At 60.1% G+C, this 17,998-nt stretch overlaps 1 protein-coding gene across 1 annotated transcript in view; it reads left to right on the top strand.

The window, feature by feature from the left end:
- Window positions 1–17,998, top strand: part of PAPLN (papilin, proteoglycan like sulfated glycoprotein) — a gene marked incomplete at its 3' end in the record, with an annotated part of 35,311 nt that overhangs the window by 6,326 nt on the left and 10,987 nt on the right. The window contains exons 5-22 of the mRNA XM_081111941.1: window positions 1,452–1,582; window positions 2,928–3,051; window positions 3,499–3,579; window positions 3,665–3,837; window positions 3,997–4,120; window positions 4,555–4,681; window positions 5,504–5,711; window positions 6,258–6,440; window positions 6,746–6,887; window positions 12,312–12,392; window positions 12,531–12,786; window positions 13,781–13,895; window positions 14,201–14,339; window positions 15,279–15,687; window positions 16,305–16,442; window positions 16,605–16,726; window positions 16,983–17,121; window positions 17,708–17,845. Of these exons, the coding sequence (XP_080968067.1) occupies window positions 1,452–1,582; window positions 2,928–3,051; window positions 3,499–3,579; window positions 3,665–3,837; window positions 3,997–4,120; window positions 4,555–4,681; window positions 5,504–5,711; window positions 6,258–6,440; window positions 6,746–6,887; window positions 12,312–12,392; window positions 12,531–12,786; window positions 13,781–13,895; window positions 14,201–14,339; window positions 15,279–15,687; window positions 16,305–16,442; window positions 16,605–16,726; window positions 16,983–17,121; window positions 17,708–17,845 (2,830 nt within the window). The remainder of the gene's footprint in view (window positions 1–1,451; window positions 1,583–2,927; window positions 3,052–3,498; window positions 3,580–3,664; window positions 3,838–3,996; window positions 4,121–4,554; window positions 4,682–5,503; window positions 5,712–6,257; window positions 6,441–6,745; window positions 6,888–12,311; window positions 12,393–12,530; window positions 12,787–13,780; window positions 13,896–14,200; window positions 14,340–15,278; window positions 15,688–16,304; window positions 16,443–16,604; window positions 16,727–16,982; window positions 17,122–17,707; window positions 17,846–17,998) is intronic.

Here is a 17,998-nt window from a genome sequence, read left to right as displayed (position 1 = left end):
GGGGAGCTTTGAGGAAAGTATGTAGGTTGTGAATTTTTAGAGGAGGACAGTTCAGGAAGAAACAACAACATTGGAAGTAATTACCACACTTCCGATGAGCCAGAAGATACCGCAGGATAATTCTTCTGCCTGTTGGTTCCCCCGCTCGCTGCCAGTCCTGCCTGGAAACTGGGCTCTGGGTTCCAAGTCACTGAGCGCGATTGGGGTGGGGGCGGGTCTTGGCTAGAGGGGGTGCCCCAGGGGGGCCATTGCGTTCGCTGCGCCTCCTGAGTTCTGAGGGGTCTGTTGAAAATGACTGCAGTATCTCCATGTTACAGGAGCACGGAGAAAAGGCTAGAAAGGGCCACAGAGGGGCGCCTGCTTTGCTGTGGAGGTTATTACAATCCTATTAGCAGTCTGGGCTTTTTAACTGCGTATCAAATACTAGATCAATGTAAAAATTCAAACAAGAACAAAATGACCCTAACCCCACCTCCTTCCTAGGGTCACTGCTAACATTTCATTCCGGCCCTTTTCACCTCATTTTCTCCATGTGTTTACATATCCGTAATTATGACATCGAGAAATTAATTTGTAATTATGTACCATGGTGCATTCTGTGACAAGCATTTTCCTACATTCCTGTATAGTCATCATACATTTTTTTAAATCCTCACCTGAGGATGTTTTTTTATTGATTTTTAGAGAGAGCGTAAGAGAGAAAAACATCAGTCTAAGAGAAACATTGATTGGCTGCCTCCTGTACGCACCCTGATGGGGGATCAAACCTGCACCCTAGGTATGTGCCCTGACTGGGAATTGAACCCACTGGGGTACAGGACAGTGTCCCAACTGAGCCGCCCAGCCAGGGCAAGTCTTCATATATTTAAAAAAATGTATTTTTATTGATTTCATAGAGGAAGGGAGAGAGAGAGAGAGATGGAGAAACATCAGTGCTGAGAGAGAACCATTGATTGGTTGCCTCCTGCTGGCCCCCTACTGGGGATTGAGCCTGCGACCTGGGCATGTGCCCTGACCCGGAATCAAACCATGATCTCCTGGTTCATAGGTTGATGCTCAACCACTAAGCCATGCCGGCCAGGCAAGTTTTTATAATTTTGGACAAAATTGTTAATGTGCGTACATTCTACAGATAAGTCATTCTTTAGAGAGTCCGTGATTGCTCACACTCGGGTTATTGTAGATCATGCTGAGACAGATCCCTTCGAGTGTCTAGTGTTTTCCTTATTCTGGGATTTCCCTTAGACTTGAGCCCCAGAGATGCAGCAGTTTTGTGGAGAACATCCCCTCTCCCTGGGAGGGGAGTAGGACTCTGAGCCCCTTAGTGGGGGCTGCTCCAAGGGCTCCTCGACCCCCCAGTTTGTGTGTTTCTGGCCCTGCCCATGCTCCGCTGTGGCTAGGATAGGCCTGAACCTCACTGGGACCTCCGCCTTCCCCTTTGCCCTTCCCAGCCCCAAACAAGTGTGAGCTGGCCTGCATCCCCAAGGGGGAGAGCTTCTACTACAGGCACAGGGAGGCCGTGGTGGACGGGACGCCCTGCGAGCCTGGCAAACCGGACGTCTGTGTGGATGGCGTCTGCCGGGTGAGTGTCCCTGGCCCCAGCAGCGCCAGTGGCCCTCAGGAGCTGGGTGTCTTCTCAAGATTAGCTTCTCAGCTGCCTTTCATCACAGATGCCCTATGACCTTCTCACCTTTCCCCTAGGACAGTGATGGCGAACCTTTTGAGCTCGGCGTGTCAGCATTTTGAAAAACCCTAACTTAACTCTGGTGCCGTGTCACATATAGAAATTTTTTGATATTTGCAACCATAGTATAAAAAAAGATCTATATTTTTGATATTTATATATGTAAATGCCATTTAACAAAGAAAAATCAACCAAAAAAATGAGTTCGCATGTCACCTCTGACACGCGTGTCATAGGTTCGCCATCACTGCCCTATGAAAACTCTAGCCCCACAGTAAGAGCAACTCCTGGATGGCAAGTTACAGAACCCAGCTAAAACGAACTTTAAAAAACAAAAATAGATCTAGAGACAGAGAAGCATTGATCAGATGCTCAAACCTCAGAGGGAAGGCAGGGGAGGGTGGGGCTAAGGGGCAGAGATCAGCCAAAGGACTTGTATGCATGCACATAAGCATAAGCAATGGATACAGACATGGGGGATGCGGGCATGAGTGGGGGATGGGGGACAATGGGGAGATTAGGACACATTTGTAATATCTTAATAAAGAAAAAAAAAAAGCCACAGGGGACGGCTGGCTGGCTGCAGGCGTGTGCACTGTGCGCACGATGATGCCTGCGGAAACCTCTCTCCTTGCCTGTGGTCTTTCCCTCCAGCGGCTCCGCTTTAGGATTAGGCAGGCTCCTTCCCTGGGCTGTGAGGACGGCCCCCAGCAGCTCCAGGCTTCCGCTGTCCCGGCCTGGCGACTCCCCGGGAAAAAGGTCGTTCCATTCCCAGGAGTTTCAGTGACCTGGGTTGCCTCTGATTTGTTTTAACTTGGGGCTCCTCTCAACCATTCTCTTTGAGGGAGGCTTACAGCCCACCGATTTGCCCAAACCCACTGTTGGGGAGCTCTATCCAAGCTCTGTGTGGGAGAGATGGTCCCCAAAGGAAATGAGGTGTTACTGCCAGAGAAGGGGAGATGGGTGCTGAGCAGGCAAAAGAGGTGGATTGTCAGCCACAGGCCAGATCCAAGTCTTCTCAGCCCTTGATAGTTCTCAGCTGCGTGGCCCATCTGAGAGGTGTTTCAGACTGTTGCAAATCCCCCCCCAAATTTCCAGTATATTTATTGAAAAAGACCCACATACAAGTGGACCACACACTTCCAACCGGTGTTGTTTTACTGTAGTTACTGCTCCTCCCTGACCTGGCCAGGCACCCAGGGTTCGAATCCCGGTGTGCCGGTGACTCTCCTCTGCCTGGCAGGTTGTGGGCTGTGACCACAAGCTGGATTCGTCAAAGCAGGAGGACAAGTGTCTGCAGTGTGGGGGTGACGGCGCGACCTGCTACCCGGTCACCGGCACCTTTGACGTCAGTGACCTCAGCAGAGGTGGGGTCCTCCAGAGCTCCACAGACAGCTGGGACTGGGTCTGCTGCCTGTGCCTTCCTTGCCCGTCTGCTGTGCTGGCTCACAGGGGTCAGGGCACTGAGGGCTGCCCTGGCGCTCAGGTTTTGTCTAAAAGGCCCGAGGTCATGGCTCAGGGTGAAGCCAAACCCTTTCACAGGAGCCCGTGGGCCCTCTGCCCACGCATCCGTGTGATCTTGTACTGCTGCCACCTACATGCCCCCCTCGTTCCTCCCCCATCTGCCCTCTCCTGTCAGTCTGGGTGCCCGAGCCCGCCCCCCCACTCTGGCCTTTGCAAAGCTGTTTCCTCTTTGGGGACACTCATCCCCAGGCGGCCCAGCCCTGCGGCCTCCTGCTTGCCCTCCCCTGACCCCACCTGTGCAGCTGGGCGCACGGTGCCCTCAGGCCAGCTCCTCCCTCTGGCTTCCTCAGGCTACAACCAGATCCTCATCGTTCCCGCGGGGGCCACCAGCATCCGCATCGAGGAGGTGGCTGCCAGCAGGAATTTCCTGGGTGAGGACAGTGGGTCTGGGGAGGTGGGGGCCCTGGCAGGGGGGCTGGCAGCTCTGGCAGCTGACGGGGGGCTCGTCCTGCACAGCGGTGAAGAGCATCCAGGGTGAGTACTACCTCAACGGGCACTGGACCATCGAGGCTGCCCGCGCCCTGCCCGTGGCCAGCACCACCCTGCACTACGAGCGGGGTGCCGAGGGGGACCTGGCACCGGAGCGGCTCCATGCCCGCGGCCCCACCTCGGAGCCCCTGGTCATCGAGGTGAGCAGGGCTGGCAGGAGAGACCTCTGGGGTGAAGGGGTACCCGGTCCCCTGGAGGCCGTGGCAGGTCCCTCGGGCCTGGGCCGGCAGGAGGGCTGTGGGAACGAGGTGAGGGGGGAGCTGTCGGTGACGGGCCTCAAGGAGGACCCCCCTGTGCAGCTCATCAGCCAGGAGTCCAGCCCCGGCGTGCGCTACGAGTACCACCTGCCCCTGAGCACCCCCCGGCCCGGCTTCAGCTGGAGCCACGGCTCCTGGAGCGACTGCAGTGCCGAGTGTGGCGGAGGTGAGGCCGCGGCCCAGGGGACAGGCTGTCCTCTCCTCACGCTCCAGCCCTGCGGGGGGAGGGGGACAAGTACCTGAGACATCGGCAGGTCCTAGGGCACCTTGGGGAAGCCCTGGGGTCCGGGGGCTCCACAAAGGGCCCCCACCTAAGCTAGGAGAACCAGATCTCTTAGGAGAAGGTTCCATGGCAGTAGAGGCCGAGCCTGGAGTCCATGACCAGCTGGCGGGGGCGGGGGGGGGGAGGGGGGGGAGGGGCGCTCGGTCACTCGTAGCTGAAACTCCGAGCCTCCGTTCTCTCATCTGTAAATTGGAGATGATGACGGCACTTACCCCGGTCGTCTGAGGCTTGATTGCGATGACCGGCGTGGGCCTGGCCCAGAGAGGGCGTTTGGTGCCTGTTGCCTCACCAGCTCCCACCGTGGCCGGGCTCTGCAGGTCACCAGTCCCGCCCCGTGTTCTGCACCATCGACAATGAGGTCTATCCCGACCACATGTGCCAGAACCAGCCACGGCCGGCCACCCGCCGCCCCTGCAGCCCTCACTCCTGCCCACAGACCCAACGGTGAGGCCCTTGCCAGCCCCTCCACCCATGACGGGGCCCAAGCACTTGGGTGGGAGGGATTGGGGTGCCTTGGCTGCTTGAGGTGTTGGGCAAAGAGGTTGGGTGATCCAGGGCTCCCCACAGCTGTGGCTGGAGGGCTGGGGAAGGTACTGGAGGCCCCGTCTGTCTGAGCCGGCAGGGGGCTTGGCTCGGCAGGTGCCCAGGGGTGGCCAGGAATTGGGCAGAAGGGCCTGAAGGTGCCTGCAATGCCTTTGTTCGTGCACAAAGCACCTCTTACCACACCTGCCCGGAGCCTGGCGCCTTGCAGGGCCCGGTGGGAACAGGTGATCTGCAGGCACAGGCCCCCGCAGGGCTGGTGCCACCCTCTTGCCGTGGTGGCAGCTGGCCTGTCCGGATGGTGGGCCTTTGCATGTGTGGTGGGGCTGCCCTTTCCCTGGGTCCTTGTGCCCAGGGCCAGGCAGGGCCCCTCTGGGCGATGCCCCCAACCAAGGTCAGACCCTGAGGGACTGGAGTCTGGCTGGGAGTGACAGGACCTGGTGAGAAGGCCACAGGGAGGTAGGGGTGAGGGCAGGGGAGCTGAGGGGGAGGCAGCCGGGCTGCGTGGGGCAGGGGCCGGCACGCGGTGGTGGGAGATGGCGAGGGGGCCTGGGGATTGGCCTTTGTGCAGAGCTCTCTGCCCCTCAGCTGCGCAGGCCCGGATGGTCAGAGGATGGGCCGGGGGGGCCTCCAGTCCACTCCTGTGTGTGAGAGCTGGCACCCCCTCGGGCCTGGGCTCCGGCCCCTGCTGCTGGGCCAGCCTCACCGGTTCCTGCTCCCTGCCAGCTGGAAGACAGGGCCCTGGACGCCCTGCTCGGCCTCCTGCGGAGGTGGCTCCCAGTCCCGCTCCGTCTACTGCGTCTGGTCCGATGGGGCCGGCGGCGAGGAGGCGATGGAGGAGGTCCAGTGTGCAGGCCTGCCCGGCAAGCCCGCCACCACCCAGGCCTGCAACCTGCAGCGCTGCGCAGCCTGGCGGGAGGAGCCCTGGGGAGAGGTGAGGTGGGCCAGGCAGGGGTGGGCGGAAGTCCGAAGCTGGGTCTTGGGCCTAGGGCGGGGCTGGGAGGTTTGCTCTCTGCCGTGGAAACAGACCCAGGGAAGTCACCTGCTGGGTGGGCTTGGAAGCTGTGGCCAAAGCTGGGACAAGGAGCGGGTGTTAGCCTCCTGCTCCACTGCTTGTCCTCCTCGGGGGTCCAGGCAGGGTAGGCAAGGCTTTGCCGTGGCAGGAAGGCAGCTGGGCACGTTGCTTGGGGGCAAGGGAGGGGCCCGCACAGTCCGGGGTGTTGGCCATGGCTTCTGACACCTACATGTGTCCAAGTTGCAAATGAGGGAAGGTGGAAAGTGCACCTCAGCCTGGTGTCCGCGTGCGCGGCTCAGGCTGTGTGACCTCAGGGGAGTGGCTCAGCCTCTCTGGTCCTGGGAGCTGGGCATGGGCAGTAGGGTGCTGTCCACCCTCCATGCCGGGCCGGTGGGCCTTCCGCTGTCCGACCAGCGTGGCTCCTGGGGTGAGAACAAGCAGCTGCTGACCGCCTGGTCCTCACAGTGCTCCGTCAGCTGCGGTGCCGGGATCCGGAGGAGGAGCGTCACTTGCCGGGGCGACGAGGGGTCTCTGCTGCATGCCACGGCCTGCTCCTTTAAGGACCAGCCGCCTCTCACTGAGCCCTGTGTGCACGATGACTGTCCCCGCCTCAGTGACCAGGCCTGGCACGTAGGCGCCTGGAGTCCAGTGAGTACTTGCCCCCAGTACCTGCCACCCAATCCTGGTCCCTTGGTCTCTGGTGGTGGCCGCACACATGCCTGTCCTTGGGTCTGACATGCATTACCAGGCACCTTCCCTCCCTCCCTCCCTCCCTCTCTCTCTCCCTCTCTCTCTCTCTCCCTCCCTCCCTCCCTCCCTCCCTCCCCTGTGGGTACCCTCACCAGCTCTCTCCCTGTGCCTGGGGCCTGCTCCCTGTGCCTGGGGCCCGCTGCCTCTGCACAGTGTCCTCTCTATATACATGGTGTTCTCTCTTCTCACCCCATGGGCCCTAGTGCTCCAAGAGCTGCAGCTTGGGCACTCGGAGACGGCAGGTGGCGTGTGCCATTGGGCCACCCAGCCACTGCGGGAGCCTGCAGCTGTGGAAGCCGGCAGAGGTGGAGCCCTGTAACACGCAGCCCTGCCCTCTTCCTCCGGGTAAGGACGGGGTGGAGGCCGGCCGGACCCCTGCCCCACCGCACACCCAGCCAGCATGTTCTGCCTCTGGGCCTTGGTCTGCGTCAGCCCCTGGACAGCCCGCCTCCACCCCTGCCTCTGCTGCAGCCTTCGCCACCCACAGTGCAGCTCTCTGCCACCTACTGAGCCAGCCCTGTTTCCCTCAGAGGTAGCGTCCCTTAGCCCACCCCACACTCACTGCACCTGCTGTCACCCTTAGGTTAGTTTCTTGGGCTGCAGGGTTGTATCTGACTTGCAGGGCCTACTAGTTATAAGCTTCTTGAGGGCCGGGTCTCTGCCTTCCTTATTCCTGCGTACAGCATGTGACAGTACTCAGTGTGTGTTGACTGACTGCGTGCAGTGAGGGGAGGGGGTCCAGGAAAGATTGTCCTTACACACTGCTTCTGCGTCTGTCGCCCTCCTTCCCCACCATCCCCACTGGGAAAGAGGGTGTCCCAGGCGTGAGGAGCTGCTGGAGGGAGGTCATAGGGGTGAGCACTTGCTTGGTGTGAGGATGTGATATTCAGGAAAGTGCGGGTTGGCTGGGGTGTGGGGGTGGTGGCCTTCTGGTGCAGTGGAGAGGTGTGTTGGGCCCTGACATACTAGTGATGGGGGCCCTGTGAGCCGTGATGGGGCCCCGTGAACTATGATGGGGACCCCGTGAACTGTGATGGGGACCCCGTGAACTGTGATGGGGACCCCGTGAGCCATGCTGGGGACCCTGTGAGCCATGCTGGGGACCCCATGAGCCATGATGGGGACCCTGTGAGCCGTGATGGGGCCCCGTGAGCCGTGATGGGGACCCCATGAGCCATGATGGGGACCCCGTGAGCCATGATGGGGACCCCGTGAGCCGTGATGGGGGCCCCGTGAGCCGTGATGGGGACCCTGTGAGCCGTGATGGGGACCCTGTGAGCCGTGATGGGGCCCCGTGAGCCGTGATGGGGACCCCATGAGCCATGATGGGGACCCCGTGAGCCATGATGGGGACCCCGTGAGCCGTGATGGGGGCCCCGTGAGCCGTGATGGGGGCCCCGTGAGCCGTGATGGGGACCCTGTGAGCCGTGATGGGGACCCTGTGAGCCGTGATGGGGGCCCTGTGAGCCGTGATGGGGGCCCCGTGAGCCATGCTGGGGACCCCATGAGCCATGATGGGGACCCCGTGAGCCGTGATGGGGGCCCTGTGAGCTGTGATGGGGACCCCGTGAGCCATGATGGGAAGCGGTAGGATTCCACGGAGGCCAAGAACCAGTGGCCTGGAGTCCACAGCTAACCTGGGCTGGGTTCAAATCTCCACTCCATTGCCGACCAACCATGCGGCCTAGGCAGCTGCCCCTCCTCTCTGACTCTGTTTGCCCATCTGTGTAATGGGGTTAGTAAGAGGGACTTTCCAGGCTTGTGGGGAGTTGCTTCGCACAGGGCCTGCGCCACAGAACTCAGGAGCAAAGTGTGGGCCGTGGTGGCGGAGAGGCTCTGAGAGGCCCCTGGGCCAGGCTCCGGCCTCAGCCTGGCCCTCGTGATGCATGAGCAGGAGGCCCCTCGGGCTCCTATGATCCAGCTCCCTAGAGCCACTCGGGGCCCCAGGGCCCTGGACACCTTCCTGCAGGGGTGGCCCTGAGCCTCCCGAGAGGCATTCACACGGCAGAAGGGAAGGAAGCGGAGGGAGACGTCCAGGCCAGGCTGAGTTGTTAGAGAAATAACCTCCACGATGATTTTTTAAAAATTCTTTATTGTTGAAAGTATTACACGTGTCCCCTTCCCCCCACTGTCCTCTCCCAGCCTGCCCCGCCCACCGGCACAGTGGTTGTGGTGTGCGCTGATGGTGGAGAATCCGGAGAAATTAGAGAAATAGTTTATGTAGAGAAGCTTAGGTCGCCTCTGGCCCCGCCCAGCAGCGCCTCGCTACTTCCAGGGATGTGTGTGGCTTTGTCTGCTTTTCCCCTTTAGGGCCATTGGGGTTGTGACCATTTTTCCAGTCTCATGATTTCTAGGAGCTTCATAGGTGCTCATGGCGAGGGTGGAGGATTGCGGGGTTCCCGTTGCTGTAACTGATGCTGCAGTGCCGACAGCGGATGCCCAGGAGAAGGTCGGGGTCAAAGGAGAGGCCCATGAGGGTGGGTGCCTGAGTGGCCGCCCGGCAGCCTCTGCTTCCTCCTCTTTCTCGACTCCAGAGCCGTGCTCGCCGATGGCAATAGAGCGCCTGCCACAGACGGCGTGAGACGTTTCCTGAGAGCCACGTTAAAAATATAAAAAATAAGTAAACATACTTAATAACATATTTTACCTAATGTGCAATTCAAATAAAAATTATGAAGGGGATATTTTTGCACTCTTCTTTCTACATGAGATTTTTTTAAAAAAATAGATCTTCAGAACCCAATATATAACTTGCACTTACCGCACAGCTCCATTCGGATGCTAACATTTCACTGGCAAAGGTGATCAGCGTTTAGATTTCATAAAATGTGCAGTCGAAAAAGTAGATTGACTACCCAAGTTGTTCCAAACATACTGAGGTGTTTTCCTATGAATGAATCAAGCATCAGTATTTAAATTTAAGATTAAATGAATCCTGATGAAAGAATGTCAAACGCAGGTTCTCCATCACTCTGGCCACATTCCAAGTGCTCAGTACTCTGCCCTCAGCCCAGGGTGCGAGGGCGGTGATGGGAGGTCTCAGGCTGCGGGCTGCTCAGGGCTCAGATTATATTGGTCAGTAGAGCCCACGGGAGCCATTGAAAGTTCTGGAGGAAGCGGTGACGCCATGAAAGCTGTTGGGGAGGACAAACTGGGCACCTGCCCGAGGGTCAGACTGACGGGGTGACAGCTGGGAGGCAGGAGCCGGGTGGGGAGCAGGCCGCAGACATTCCGGTGCTATAAAAGCAATAGAAGCGAAGGGGCAGGTGCCGGCCCAGCAGAGCCTGGCCCCAGAGGGTGTGTGGGGAGGGGTCCTGGGCGCTAGGGGAAGCCGAACAGATGGATCGGGAGAGTCCACAGGGGAAGCCGGAGGCAGGGTGGGCTTGGCGGACAGGTGCCTCTCGCCTGGAGGTGGCAGGACAGCAGGCAGAGTCCCAGGCTGGCTGGGGACTGGGAATTCGGTCTGAGAGAATGGGGGGCTGGGGGGTGGGGGAGTGACAGAACTGGAGGGAGAATTTGAGTCCGGAGAGAGGTTTGGGCCTGGGTGGGAGGGCAATAACATGAAAACAAAGATTTTATTGCATGCCTACTGAAGTCTTCCAACCCTGACTTATTATTTTGTAAATATTCCCTGGGGACTGGCAAGATGCAGTCCACATGGGAATGGAATTTTCACTTGCTTTTTTAATTTTCTCCCATTGTGTAATATTGTGCTTATTGTGGAAAATTTGAAAAACGCTAACAAATAGAAGAAAGGACCCCACCCCCCATCCCACCCAGCACATACGCCCGCACACACACGCACCCACGAAGCACTTAGAAACTTCCACTCTGAGCGTTTGGGGTGTGTTCTGTCTTATTTTACTCATCATTTTTAAAAATTTCCGCTTTCTTAGTCTTTTGCATTTTTCTCCACCATTTTATAATGAAAAACATTTTGAATAACTGTCATGGTGATTGAATGTAATAAGCCATAACATTCACCCATTCTAATGATATAATTCCTGATTTTTAGCAAATTTCCCCAGCTGAACAAGACGGGAACATTTTAAAAATGGAAACTGTATAACTATAGTGAGGAGCCATGTACCCACCTTCTAAATTCTACAATTAGCATTTTGTTATATTTTCTTTTTCCTGTTAAAAGTATTTTTTAATTTCAGAGAGGAAGGGAGAGGGAGAGAGAGAGACACCCATGATGAGAGAGACTCACTGACCGGCTGCCTCCTGCACGCCCCACCCTGGGACGAGCCCACAGCCCGGGCAGGTGCCCCGGACCGGCTGCTTTTCATGATTCTCTTCCCTCTAGCGATCCAGTTACTTTTAACGTGGGCTCTTTTTACTGAGGTAAAGTTCACGTAACACACGGCCAAACACTTCAACGTGTCTGACGTGGCTGTTCGGGGGAGTCACGGTGTAGCTCAACCACCAGCTCCCCCCTGGTTTCAGAAATGCCCCTCACGCCGCGAGCCATCACGTCCTGTGAACCCCATCCTGCCCAGAACCTGCTCTGCTTCCTGCCTGCGGATTTGCCCATTCTGGGCTGTGTCATGGAGAAGGGTCCGTACGCCTTCGGTGCCTGGCTTCTCTCACTCGGCAGAATGCTTCTGAGGCGCACCAAGCTGTAGCAGGCACCAGCACGCCATTGCTTTTTATTTTTAAATTTATTTTTTCTTATTGACAGTATTACCGCTGTCACCCATATCCCCCCCCCGCCCCCCCAATCCCCTCCAACCAGCCCCCAGCCCCTCCCAGGCCTTCACCACTCTGTCGTCTGTGTCCATGGGCCGTGCACATATGCATGTACGTCTTCGGTTAATCTCTCCCCTGCCACCCCAATGCCATTGCTTTTTGTGGCTGAATGACTCTTCTGTGGATGCACCACCATTTGTTTGCCCGTTCATCTGCTGACGGACACCTGGGTGGGTGATTGCCACCTTTGGCTGTCTCGGGTAGTGCTGCTGCAAGCATCCACGTCCACGTTTCTGCGTGAACACAGGTTTTCATTTCCCTCGGGTTTGTACCTAGGAGTGGGATTGATGGACTCTATGGTAATTCCAACGTTTAACTTCTTGAGGAACTGCCAGACTGTAACCACAGTGGCTGCACCGTTTTACATTCCCGCCAGCAATGAGGACAGTGCCAGTCTGTCCACATCTTCACCCACAGTTATTATTCAGATTAAAATAATAGATATAGTTTATATATATTCTTATTGATTCTAGAGGAAATGGGAGAGAGAGGGAAAGAGACAGAAACGCCGGCCAGGCTATTCAGGTTTTTTTTATTAGAGCCATCCTCTGGGTGCGAAGCAGTGTCTCATCTCGGCTGTGTTTAGCATTTCCTAATGACCGATGGTGCTGAATAGCTCATGTGCTTTTCGGCCATTTGCGTGTCTTTGGGGAAATGCCTGTTCCGTTTCTTTGCTTGTTTTAAATTGGGTTATTTGTTCTTTCGACAATCCAATTTTTAAAAATTATGACTTTTTGTCTTTTTTTTATAGTTGGGATCAAACAGACGCTAACTTTATATCTGGCTTCCTTTTTGCTGAACACGTAATATTAGCATTTTCTATGCGATCAAAGGCTCTTGTCAGACGTGGGAAGGGTGTCTTATGAAATCACAGGCACCGCTCATTTCCCATCGCTGTGCTGGGTCCCCGGCCTGCCTGACCAGCGGGTGGGAGCAGACGCCGGTCAGGATGGGCCATGGCTCACGCCACTCCTCTCCTCCACCCTCTGCATCCCACCCCGGCAGCCGGCTCCCCAGAAGCCCCCAGCAGGCAGGACGTGCACACCAGCTTCAGGGCCCCCTGGATGTCTTTGGGCCCTCGGGAGGCCCCCGCTTTGGGTGAGAAGCTTGGCAGAAGCCCCCGACGAAGGGCCCTGGAGATGGAGGTTGGGGGTGGGGGTGAGTGGTTTAGGGGGGATGGAGAGAAGGGGGTCTGATGTGGACACATCATGTGTCCTTGCTTCCTCATCTTTCTAGATTCCAGAGACCAGTGGTGGGCACCCCGTGAGCAACCCTCAACTGCGGGTAACCCCAGAGGAGACCAGGGCCCCCACCTGCCAGCCCCAGGCCCAGCCTCTTCTCTGCAGCCGTCCCCAGAGCAGCAGCCCCTGTGGTCTGGCCCGGGGCCCCAGGACTGCAGGCACAGCCCCCACGGGTGCTGCCCCGATGGCCACACGGCCTCTCTGGGGCCGCAGTGGCAAGGCTGCCCCGGGGCCTCTTGTCAGCAGAGCAGGTAAGTGCCTCTTCCTCCTCACCAGGTCAGAGAGGCGTGCGTGCGTGTGTGTGTGTGTGTGTGTGTGTGTGTGTGTGTGTGTGTGTGTAGGGAATGGAGGGGAGGGACAGGACAGCCTCTGCTCAGAGAGGGTGGGTGGTTTGCCGAGCCCAGGAATGGGACCACAGAGGTGGCTGCGGCCCTGACTGCCTCCTCTGGCTGCGCTTCCCCGTGCTGTGCGGGTGGGGGTGGAAGGCCCCCTCTCTGCAGAGGCCAGCCTGGAGCTGTCGCCTGAGGCTCTGGGAAGGCACAGGGGGTTGGATTTCAGCTTTCAGTCCAAACCAGGACCCACTCCCTCAGGGCTAAGGTACTAAGGACCCAGACTTTGGGGCCAGCGGCCTGGGGGTGACTCCCAGCTCAAGCCACTTATTAGCTGTGTGCTGGGTGACTTGGACAAGTGACTTCACCTCTGATCTTGGCTTCCTCTGCTGAGAACTGGAACAGTGACAGCCACTAACTGGGGTGACTGGGAGGATGAGACCGATCCCCCAGCGCCTGGCACGGGGAAGGTGCTCTCATCCGATCTTCCTTTCACCTTCCCTCCCAAGTCCTGGCTGTGGGGAGAAATGCGTGCTGGCTTCCTGACCCTCTTTCCGCCCCATCTCCCTCTGCTGCTGTTTGATAAACACTCCCTGGGGGCCCGATGGTCCGGCAGGCCCGGCTCACTCCCCTCCTCGCTCTGGTGGTGGGATGTGTGAGTTGAGGATTTGCCAGTTATCAGGGCTGCCCCTCTGCTTATTGTGTCAGTGTTGCCCTCCCTGCTGGCCGCTCAGTGGCTGGTAGGCGCCGAGTCTGGGGTAGGTATGTGCGATGGATGCCTTGCATTCAGGGACACGGCCTCTCCTGCTGGACCCTCCCCTGGTCAGCCCCCAGTGGAGGGAGTCCGGGGGTGCTGGAAGCTCAGGGTCCCTGGAAGGGACGAGGTGGTGAGGAGAGGGCTGTGATGTCTGCCTAGGTATGGGTGCTGCCCTGACGGGGTGTCTGTGGCTGAGGGGCCCCATCAAGCTGGCTGCGCAAAGTCTAACGGCGACGACAGGAGGAGGTCAGGGTCGAGAGCAGTGGCCTCCACAGTGAGTGTCCCGTTCACGTGTGGGCGGGAGCCCAGCCCGGAACCTGCTCTGTGCCACGGTGCAGCTCTGGCCTTGGAGGGAGGAGGTCTCTGAAGCCTGTAGGCCTGGGTCGTCCTCTCGAGGACACAAGCTTCAGAGATGGCCTGGGGCTGGGGGTTTCGTCTGCTGTTCTCGGGCCTCTGATCTCCCGCCAGGGCTGGGTTCTGCACTGTGGGCTCACCATTGTCTCTTCCGCTCCCTGCCATCCTCTCCCGGGCACCCGAGAGCCCACCAGGAAACTGATCTATCCCCAACTTCTTCCCCAGGTGCCCCAGGCCCACCAGCCCCAGGCCCAGCAGAGTGAGCCCACTGAGTGCCGGGGCTCCCAGTTTGGCTGTTGCTATGACAATGTGGCCTCGGCAGCAGGCCCCTTTGGGGAAGGCTGTGTGGGCCAGCCCAACTACGGTGAGTGGATGCCCTTCCTCAGCCCGGTGGGCAGGCGCTGGCCCCCACTCAACGCCAACGACCTTCCTGGGCTCAGTGGTTCGTTCATTCTTCCACCAGGACATACCGACCGCCTCCTAGGTGCCAGGCCAGGGAACAGCAGACTGTTCTCATTCCCAGCGGTTTGCACTTGAGGCCGCCTGGCTGCCATGGGGGTGGGGGAGAGGATCCCACAGAGGCGGCGGGGGTGGTGTAGGGTCAGTGCCAGTGGATGGGGTGTCCCTGCCCTGCCTGGGGCGAGTCCTGGAAGGAGGTATTGAGGCTGGAACAAGGGATGCATGGATGGAGATTCTGGGGATCCACACGGAGATGCTGAAGGCCAGGCAGGCTGGGGGTCAGGGCCTGCAAGAGGCTTTAGGCAGGGGCCAGCCATGGTCACGTCCGAACGTGGAGAGTGGAGCAGGCTGTGCTGGGCGAGGGGGGGGGTGTGTGTGTGTGGGGGGGGTGGGGGTGCTGCTAGCACAGGCAGGTGGGGCTGGAGGCATCTTCAGAGGCTGGCGAAGGGGCCTGGGCACAGGGTGGCCCCTCGGTGGGCACCTGCACAGGCTCCTGGAGCTCAGGGCTGGGTCAAGCCCTCGGGTTGCTCTGGGTGTGGACTCCATGGGCCTGGTCAGGGAAGGGAGGGGCGTGGGGGAGCCGGTCCCGGGAGCTCCCAGGCCTGACTTTCTGGGAGGCTCTGGTTCTGTGGGTGGAGGTGGCCGGGCTGATTGCGGAGGCTGCTCTGTGCCCAGGGCAGGTCAGGTAACAGACTCTGCCCCAGGGCCGGGTGAGGGCCGGGCAGGGGCGAAGGCTGCTCCATAGATGGGAAGGGCTCCTGTCTCCGAGGGGATGTGGGTAGTTCTTGGCAGGGCTCTGCTGGGCGCGTTGCCGCCTGAGTGACATGCGTGCTCCTGCCCTCAGCATACCCCGTGGGGTGCCTGCTGCCCAGCGCCCTCGGCTCCTGCACAGACTGGGCCCCCCGCTGGTACTTCATCGCCTCTGTGGGCCGGTGTAACCGCTTCTGGTACGGTGGCTGCCACGGCAATGCCAATAACTTTGCCTCGGAGGAGGAGTGCATGAGCAGCTGCCGGGGGGCTCCACACGCGCCCCACCAACCCGAGCCCGGGGCCGCTGGCCAGAGCACCCACAGAGCTGGTGGTGGCAGCAGTCCGGGAGGCCAGCGGGAGGCCGGCCAGCACAGGCCCGGGGCCGTGCACCACCCCCAGACCTCAGGAGAACGGCCCTGGGGCCCGGAGCTGGGGTCCAGCACCCCTGGCCTGGGTGGAGATGCTGGGCGGCCAGCACCACCCGCCCACAGCTCCTCCTCCAGGTGAGCCTCGCCTTTCCCAGGGAGGGGGAGAGGGACCCGGGCCAGGGGCCCAGCCGTTGGATCTAAAACCCCGAGGTCAGCCGGCCCTCCCTCCCCATCCCACCTGGAGGCCTCAAAGCCTGGGGACGCGCAGGCAGCCAGGAGCTGGCGGTGCCTGGATTCGCCAGCAGGCCTTGCCAGTGTCGCCAGGGTCTGTCTAGTTGGGCTTCATGACTTGCCTGTGCAATGGCGACACTAGCTCACAGTTAGGGTGGGCTCCACTTGTTAACTGCTCTTGGGGCTGCGTCATAGTAATGAGAGATTTGGGAGGATTAAAGACAAAATGCAGCAGGAGCGTGTCGGTCCTCACGGGACTCTGGCCTGGCGGCCTCCCGCCCTCTCCACGCCTGGGCTTGGAGCCGCCCCTGCTGCTGTCAGGGCCAGGCCGAGGGGCAGTGCTTGGGCTGGGGGGAGGATGGGAGGGCAGATCCCCGAGTCCATGGGCTTCTGGAGCTTGGCCTCCCAGGACGCCCGCTGGCCCCGCACGTGCCCGTGACGGGATGGGCCACACTGACGAAGGGGCCCCTGGTCGTGGCACGTGTGCCAGTAGCTCAGGTCCTCACCGCCCACCTTTCCAGGGTGAGCCTGGCCGGCGCGGAGCCCTTTCTGGTGCAGGCGCCCCTGGGGCGGGTGGTGCGGCTCTTCTGCCCGGGTGTCGCCTCCATGGACCCCCCTACCAGGTGGCAGAAGGACGGGCAGCCCCTCTCCTCTGACAGGTGTGTGCGGGATCCTCCCCAGGGGCAGCCCCTCGGATTCCCCTGGGATGGGGTGAGCGGGGGCTGCGGTCCCCTCCGGTTGGAGCGCTGAGGCCTGAGGGGCGTTGGGCTCGTTGCCGCCCTCAGGAGCCCAGAGCTCAAGCCCCCGTTCCACTCCCTCAGACACAGGCCGCAGCCTGATGGCTCCCTGGTCATCAGCCCCCTGAGGGCAGAGGACGCCGGCACCTACAGCTGTGGCGCCAGGCCAGCCCGCGACTCTCTGAAGATCCAGCTTCGCATCACAGGTCTCTGTCCCCTCCCCCAGTGGGTTCTCCAGGGCCCCAGGGGGGAAGGGACTGGCTGAGAGGGCCTGAGCGGGCACCCCTGGGCCCAGGCATGCCGGGCAGGGACCATGGACTCAGGTGGCTGGGGTGGAGGGCTTGCTCCTCGTGGCCCTCACTTCTCCACGTTCACACCCTGGCCTCAGGGCAGACCCTTCTCCCCCCCCCCCCCGCCCCCCCCACCCCAGCTCACTCCTTCCTCCTCCTGGCCTCATGACAGGGGGTGACGTGACCGTGCCAAGGCACTTCCCTCAGACCAGGGACCCCGCCCCGGGCCACCGTCCTCAGGACTCCAGCCTAGGGAGGGATGCTGGGGGCCTGGGGGCCATCTCCTCTCCCCACCCACGGCCCTCGACCAGGTAACAGGGCAGCAATGCCTCCCCCATGAGGTCCAGGGTCCATGGAGATCAGTGGGTGGGGGCAGGGAAGGCGAATGGGTCTCCAGGCTGGTGTGACCAGGCTGGCTGGCCCCTGCTCAGGGCTCTTCGAGGTGAGAACTAGAAAAGCATGGCTCCTGAGCTCAGCCTCTTGAGGAGGAACAGTGGGAACAGGGCAATTCTGTGGCCCCGGACTCAGGAGCTGCGGGAAGGGAAGAGAGTCAGGGTCAGGGCCCAGGACAGCTTTGAAGAGGAGCATGGTTTGCAGGGGGTGCAGGGGGCTAAAGGGAACCCAGGCCAACAACCTAGAGTCAGATGTGTGGGGTGCGGAGGAGACAGTCTGAGAGTCTGGGCGGAGGGTGTGAGGAAGGGGAGGTGGCCGTTGGACTTTGCCCCACTAGTTGTTGATGGGTCCTTAGCAGAACAGAGGGGTGGTTTTAGGAAGCTAAGTCTGGCTGGAGAAGGAGGGGGCCATGAGGCTTGTGCAGAGGTCCCGACCCCATGCATGGATGGGAATGGGGGGGCAGCAGCAGGGGCCCTCTCAGGGCTGTGGGTGCTTGTTCTGCAGGCTGCGCCTGGACCAGAGCCAGCCTGGGGTGGTGGACGCCCATCCCGGCCAGCGGATCCGGTTGACCTGTCGCACTGAGGGCTTCCCACCCGCAACCATCGAATGGCAGAGAGACGGGCAGACCCTCTCTTCTCCCAGGTCTGGTCAGCTCCTCTCCCCGCCCTGCCGGCCCCACCCCACCCTGTGCAGGCCCGTGGGGGAAGGAGCTGCCAGCACTCACTGGCCAGTCAGGGGCTCTCGAGATGGAGCTGCTGGGCAGAGGGCTCCTTGGGCCTTTGCAGAGCAGTCAGT

The sequence above is a fragment of the Myotis nattereri genome (genome assembly GCF_964212035.1).
Source record: "Myotis nattereri genome assembly, chromosome: 1".
In the NCBI taxonomy this organism is placed as follows: domain Eukaryota; kingdom Metazoa; phylum Chordata; class Mammalia; order Chiroptera; family Vespertilionidae; genus Myotis; species Myotis nattereri.
Note: the sequence above shows the minus strand (reverse complement) of the source record. Positions and strands in the feature narration are given on the sequence as shown.